General features: G+C 49.5%; 1 protein-coding gene across 1 annotated transcript; it reads right to left on the reverse strand.

The window, feature by feature from the left end:
* Positions 1 to 229: 229 nt before the first annotated feature.
* On the reverse strand, positions 230 to 6283 carry LRRC55 (leucine rich repeat containing 55). The gene is made up of 2 exons (XM_007953874.2): positions 5506 to 6283; positions 230 to 465 (listed from the first exon to the last, which is right to left on the reverse strand). Exons 1-2 carry the CDS (start codon positions 6224 to 6226, stop codon positions 230 to 232), a joined length of 957 nt encoding a protein of 318 aa, XP_007952065.1. The 5' UTR covers positions 6227 to 6283.
* Positions 6284 to 6680: the final 397 nt, after the last annotated feature.

The following is a 6680-nucleotide window of genomic DNA, read 5'->3' on the forward strand; positions in this document are numbered from 1 at the left end:
TAAGCACCTCAAGGACAGGGACTGGGTCAGAGTCATCTCATTGTTTTCAATTCCCAGCACAGTGCCTGGCCCAAAGTCAATGCCCAGAGAAAGTGAGCTTCCTGACCTTGTTTCTATGACAACAGTGGCCAGGATATCATGCATGGAACCAGAGTGGGTAACAAGCAAGGGTGTCCAGCAGCTAGTGGCAGTGGCATTCAGCAGCATGGAGGGGTGTGGGGCTCTCACATCAAATCTCTTCCTCTTCACTTGCTTTGCTCCAGCGGTGGCAGCAGTTGGCTGTGATGCCCAGAAGAAAGTTGGTGGCCACGGAGGCGATGGAGACCACGAAGCCCACGAAGGCGATGAAGAGGTAATCATCCAGGGTCAGCGTCAGGTGGCAGGCTTTGAAGCTCTCCTCGGTGAGGGAGAAGAGTGGGGCACCCTCAACTTCAGGGGGGCCCCGACACTCGGCCAGCTGAGAATCTGAAATACAGTGCCCAGGGAAGGTGAGGTCCAAAGGTTGGGGGGTCCCCACCACTCCCAGAGGAAGGGAGGAAACACATTTTGTGAATTTCTTCCATGTGCCAAAAACATTACTTACCGTCTTTATTCCCCCCCCCCCAAAACCCTGAAGGCAGGTATTTTTATATCTATTTTTATAGATGTGAAAATCACAACTTGGAGAGTTTGATAACTTCCATAAAGTGCTACAGCTATCACTAGTGGTAGGCCTGGAGTTTTGATGGGACACTGTCATGTCTTATGGAGTCCCTGGATGATGCACATGGAGTCCACCCAGAGGTACCTCTGGTTGACCGCTAACCAGGAAGTTGGAGGTTCAAACTTACCAGTGATCTACTTCTGAAAAACTAGCCATTGAAAACTACGGAGCACAGATCTCCTCTGAGACACATGGGGTTGCCTGAGTTGGAGTCAACGAAAACTGGCATCATCTTTCACAATTGCCTTCTATCTGATCCCTGGGATTCTGCCCTCAAGCCATCCCAACACAGTTGAGTGAGTCTTTCAGACCTAAAGTCTGATCCTGTTACTCTGCTTGAAACTCCTACAGAGTCAAAGCCAAAGTCCTCACAGTGGCCTCATCTCTTCCTCTCTCCTTGTTAACTTTGCTCCAGTTACACTCACCTCTTGACCATTCTTCCATGACCCCAAGCATGTTCCTTCTTAATTGGAGGCCTTTGTATTTTCCCCCTAGCTAAAATGCTTCTTCCCCTGATATTTGCATGGCTCAGTTCCTTAATCCCTTTGGATCTATGCTCAAATATCACCTTATTAGTGAGCTTTCCCCTCACCATCCTACATAAAATAGCAGTCCCCACTTCACCTTGCCCCTAGCCTGTCCCTGTCTCAACTACTCTGCTTGATTTTTCTTCATAATAATCATCACCGTGTGACAGTCTACTTATGTTTTTATTGTCCATCTCCTTCAACTTGAATAGTAGCTCCTCCTGGAATATCCTCAGCATCAGAACAGAGTCCTGTCCATACTAAGTGCTCAATAAATCTGTTCAGTGAATACATGAATGAAGACTCTACCCAGCTTCAAAGCATTGGGTCTTTCTTCTTCCTCAGGTGGATGTTCCAGATACATAGAGTGTAGAGTTTAGAGTAGGGAACTGTTGCCTGAGTCAAAATCTTCTCTCCACCCCTCACTAGTTGTGTGTTTGTGGGTAAGTTCTTTTCCTTCTGTGCCATGGTTTCTTTATCTGTAAAATGGGACTAGTAATAGTATATGGGAGCTCTGGTAGCATAGTGCGTAAGGCACTTGACTGCTAACCAGAAGGTTGGCAGTTCAAATTCACCAGCCACTCCTTGGAAGGAAGGTTGGGCAATCTACTTCTGTAGCGATACTGCCTCAGAAACCCAAGGAGGGGTCGCTATGAGTCGAGTCCGACTTGACGGCACATAACAACAACAACAACAATAGTATATACCTCATAAGGTTATTATCTATAGATTACATATTCCTGGTACATAATAAAAGGAGCTCTGGTGGTACAGTGCCTAACGCATTTGACTGCTAACCAGAAAGTTGGAGGTTCAAACTCACCAGCCACTCTGAGGAAGGAAGACTGGGCAATCTACTTCCGTAAAGATTTATTGCCTTAGAAATTAAAAGGGAGTCACTATGAGTCTGAATCAACTCAGTGGCAGTGGGTTTGGTTTGGTTTTGGTACATAATAAGCGTGATGTAAAAACCAAGCCATTGAATCACCTGTGACTCAGGGTGACCCATGTGTGTCAGACTAGAACTGTGCTCCATACGATTTTTATGGCTGAATTTTCAGAGGTCGATTATCAGGCCTTTCTTCTGAGGCAGCTCTGGGTGTACTCAAACCTCTAACCTTTTGCTTAGCAACTGAGCTCATTAACTGTTTGCACCTCCTAGGGACTCTGTGTATATGTGTGCTTTTATTACTGAAAGGTAAAGAAAGGTTGACATTTCTTGATATGTTGGTGGGGGTCATGTTCTGTATACAAGGTTCTGTAGGAGGGAGCTTCTCCTTTTGTGGGGCTACCATTTTCTCCAACATTGATTGTCTCCTTTTACCCTCCCAGGGTCACTTTTATGAGGTGCACGCTGGATGTCGATGGTCGCACCTTGTTCCCTTGGAAGTAAGAGTGGCACACAGGTGGCTGTTCTGCTAGACCCTGTGATTATAGAGGCAGCATTTGTGGCCACTAATTCCTCCTGGGCATCATAGCCAAATGCTGCCACCCTTGCAGCAAGGCCAGCAAAGAGGAAGCTTTTGAGGAGCCAGGCACTCCTTCATTCGTTGGATGACTATGACTCAGTCTCTCACCTTGGGCAAGTAGATGTTGCCTTCCTTTCATGCTCTTCTTTTAGGGAAAGAGAGATAATCTGACCTAAATTGTCTAAGAGGATCAATGTGAAGAACTTTTCTCAATTATGTGCTATACTAAAGCTCTTTATTCAAGCTGCAGTTTTTGAGAGCAGAGAATAAAATGATAAATTTGGATCAACCCTTTTGAGAAATGAATGAGCATCATTATCTTTAGAATGGAGAGCAGGGTTTGAATGCAACTTGCCCAAAACCCTGGGTTGAGTGGTCTCTGTAGGTTGGGTACTCAATAATCCAGACTTGGCCCAGGCCCAGATGGTGTCTGACTAGAGTTGACACCTCAAGGGCTCTCCTCTGCAAAGTGGAAGACCCTGAACTTCCAAACCTCTTGTTCAAGTGTGTGTGTGTGTGTGTGTGTGTGTTTGTGTGTGATGGTGAGATGGTGAGAATGAATGGTGAGGGATGTGAGGACACGTACATGGACCAGCCAGAGAAGACTCTGAGGGCAATGGTGGGATTCTGCAGGAGTCCAGGATGGGAGCTGGATCAGACAGTGCTCTTTGATGAATCATTGGGTAAGTCTTGAAGTACACTTATATCCTAAGGGTACCCTTACATCCTGCTCTGTTGGAATTTGTACAAAAAGCACAAACAATAATGGGAATTGTATGAAGAAAAAGGGAGGAAGAGGTAGAAAAAGACATAAAGGGAAGAGGATCACCTAGTCCTACCTATCCCAGCAAGTTCTGGTCCCCAAGAGGAAGAACCCTGGGGGATGTGACTTGGTACCAAGTGCATTCTTTGGAGAAACAGGAGCCCTAGATTCCTAGCTGTGGCTTACTTGATTTCCCATTGCAGGTCCCTCATCTGTACTGATAGTGGATCCTCCCTTGCTCATTAGCTGGGAGACTGTAATTCTATGGAAGGGCAGTGAGGACCTCAGAGATCACAGAGAAAGAGGAGCCCATGGATCTGAAGAGTACCTCAGACTGCCCTTTCTGTCCTCAGTGAAGGGGAGGTGGAGGGGGGCACTGAGATTGAGCAAATGGGGAAACTGCTCCAGCAGCACCTCCTCTTGCCCCCCACCTTCACCCCATCTCAGTCCGCAGCTATTTTGGTCCCAGAGAAGTTCCTCCTACAGCTCTGTGGAAACACTGGAATCGTGACCCACGGCCCCCCTGAGCTATTTTGGTCTCGGGCTCCCCACTCAGTTCTCTTCATCCCACCAGATTCAGCGTCGCTTCTTCTGAACACACACTGAGCCCAGGCACCAGGAAAGTTCCTGGGACAGGACCTCAAGCTTTTCCTGTCGTTACATTGCAGGGGCTGTACCTAGACTCAGTGCCGTACGTGGGAGGGTTGGTGATAGAGGGACTGCAGCTGAACATTGCCCACTCTCAAGCCAGCTTGGGTACCAGTAGGTGAGGCCAGGGCCCATCGTACCTGTGTGGTTTGGGTTCCTTCAGGCCACAATCCACCCTCCAGCTCAGAATGGTTGGCTAGGTTGGTACATCTTAACTCTTCCTCTCACCTCCTCACCCTGTACCCAAACCTTATAGAACTCTGCTGAGGCCCTTTGACCTGGCCAGAACTCAGGCCCTGACTCACCTGTTAGCTCAGCCTAACTCTTCAGGTACATCCACAGGACAGCCAGCCTGACTGCTGGGTTCGAATCCTGACTCCACTTAGCAGCTACATGACTTGGGATAAGTTACTGAATCTCTCTGCACCTGCTCTGTAACATGGGGCCTCTTATATCAGAAGATGAACTGATACATGCCATATGTTTACAGTAGGTCCTGGCATGAAGTGAGCACTATAATGTTGGCTGTTACCATTTCTTAGAGCACTTCCTCAGCACCCAGTGAACTTAAAGAGATGTCTGGTAGAGTAGAACAGGGCTTAACAATCAAATAAATCTGTTTTTTTTTTTTTTTTTTTTTTTTTTTTTTTTTTTTTTCATTTCTTTGCCTATTTCTAAATGAGTGACATTGTGGAAACCTTTTAATTATTCTCAGTCTCAGCCTGTAAACTGAAGATAACAAAGCCCTGCCCAGTCTAGTCGCCACTGAGTAGGCTCTGACTTACAGTGACCCCATGTATGTTAAGAGTTGAACGGTGCTCTGTAGAGCTTTCAATTATATTATACATATAATTAGATATATGTATGTGTATAAAGTAGACTGCCAGGCCTTTCTTCTGAGCCTCTGAGTGGTCTTGAACCTGTAAGATTTTGGTTTGCACCACTCAGTAGACTAGGGGCTACTAGGAGTCAGAATAGGCTGGACAGCACACAGCAACAACGACAATCTTTATGGGAGCAGATCACTGGGGCTTTCTCCTGTGGAGCTGCTAAGTGGGTTCAAACTGCCAACTTTTTGGTTAGCAGCCAGGTGCTTCACTATTGTGCCCCCAGAGGAGAAGCTCATTATACGCTATTACTCGCCATCTGTTTGCTCTCTGTCTGCCTCATTGGTTCACAGAAACCACAGAGGCAAGGGCCTGTTTTATTAACTGGTGAGAGCCCTCAGCTTCCAACCTGTGTGGCAAATGGTCAACAAACACTTGTTGAATGACAGAGTTGCTGAATGCAGAGCTCAGGGCCGGAGAGCTCTAAGTCCTTGCCTCTTCTTTGGGAGCCTGGTTTCACGGAGGCCAACCCTCCGCCCCGCAGCCCTGTCCCGCCCTTCCCCCTCACCTGCCGTGCAGCGCTGGATCCGGTTCCGCAGCCACTTCAGCAGCGGTTCCATGGTGCAGCCGCACACCCAGGGGTTGCCACCGATCTGCAGGGTCACCAGCCCTGGCAGGCCCTCGAGGGCCTCCAGGCTGAGAAAGGCCAGGCCTCCAAAGCTGAGGTCCAGATCTCGGAGCTGCACCAGGCCCTGGAAGGCTTGGGGGTGCACCCTGCGCAGCCACGGGTTATGGCTCAGGTCAATGTGCACCAGCCCGTGAGCCTCCCGGAACATGTCAGCTGGCACGTGGCTGAGGTTGTTGTAGCTCAGATCCAGGTGTGCCAAGCGCTTGGCATGCAGAAAGAGGCCTGGGGGCAGCTCCACTAAGGAATTGTTGCGTAGATCCAGCACCCAGAGCTCCATGTAGCATGTGAGGTAGCCGGCTGGCACGGTGGCAATGCGGTTGTGGGCCAAGCTGAGGTTTCGGGTGTCCATTGGCAGGTCTGGGGGCACGGAGAAGAGGCGTTGGCTGCTGCAATCCACCACTTGGTTATGGCACGTGCAAAGGACTGGACAGCTGGTGCCGGCCTCGGAGTGCATCACCCCGGCTGCCAAGAGGAGGGAGACCAGCAGCATGGCTGGATGGGGTGGCCCCGGCCAGGGCAGCTGGGCCCAGGAGTCACCCATTTTAGGCAGCTGGTAACAGCAGTATTGAAGGGAGGCCATTGGGGCTGGGGCTGTGTCCATGGATTCAAGAGCCAGTGACACAGGAAGGCAGCTACATCAGGGGCCAGAGACCTGGGAGGTGGGGCTTTGGAGCACGTGGTCTCATGCCTCAAGCCTTTCCTGGGAGCTTCTAAGCATGAAAGTGCTCCCTAGGAGACCAGCAGGAAATCGTCTTTGGTGGCTAGGGAGCAAGAAACCCCATCCAGGTCCCCAGGGTCTGGAAAGATGATCAAAACATGAGACAGGAAGGGCAAGAGGAGGGGGCTGGCCCAGCTGCCAGTAGTTCCGGGAAGGCTCTCTGCCGACCTTCCATGCCCCTCTTGCCCATGTCTGCTGGATGCTTCCAACTGCTGCTTTGCATGACAGGTGGGATTGGGGACGGGCTAGGGAGAGAAGGAGGTGAAAGGCCCCCCTTTAAAGCCCCTGGCACTTTTTCTGAGAAACCCTGCCCCAAACCCAGAACTGATTAGAAGAC

Source organism: Orycteropus afer, unplaced genomic scaffold (assembly GCF_000298275.1).
Source record: "Orycteropus afer afer isolate SDZICR_OR568_19922 unplaced genomic scaffold, OryAfe1.0 scaffold00419, whole genome shotgun sequence".
In the NCBI taxonomy this organism is placed as follows: domain Eukaryota; kingdom Metazoa; phylum Chordata; class Mammalia; order Tubulidentata; family Orycteropodidae; genus Orycteropus; species Orycteropus afer.

Coding starts and splice junctions, on each gene's coding strand:
- LRRC55 (XM_007953874.2), bottom strand. CDS start 6,226: ATGGACACAGCCCCAGCCCCAATGGCCTCCCTTCAATACTGCTGTTAC. Junction 466..5,505: donor GATCCAGCGCTGCACGGCAG/GTGAGGGGGAAG, acceptor ACTGTATTTCAG/ATTCTCAGCTGGCCGAGTGT.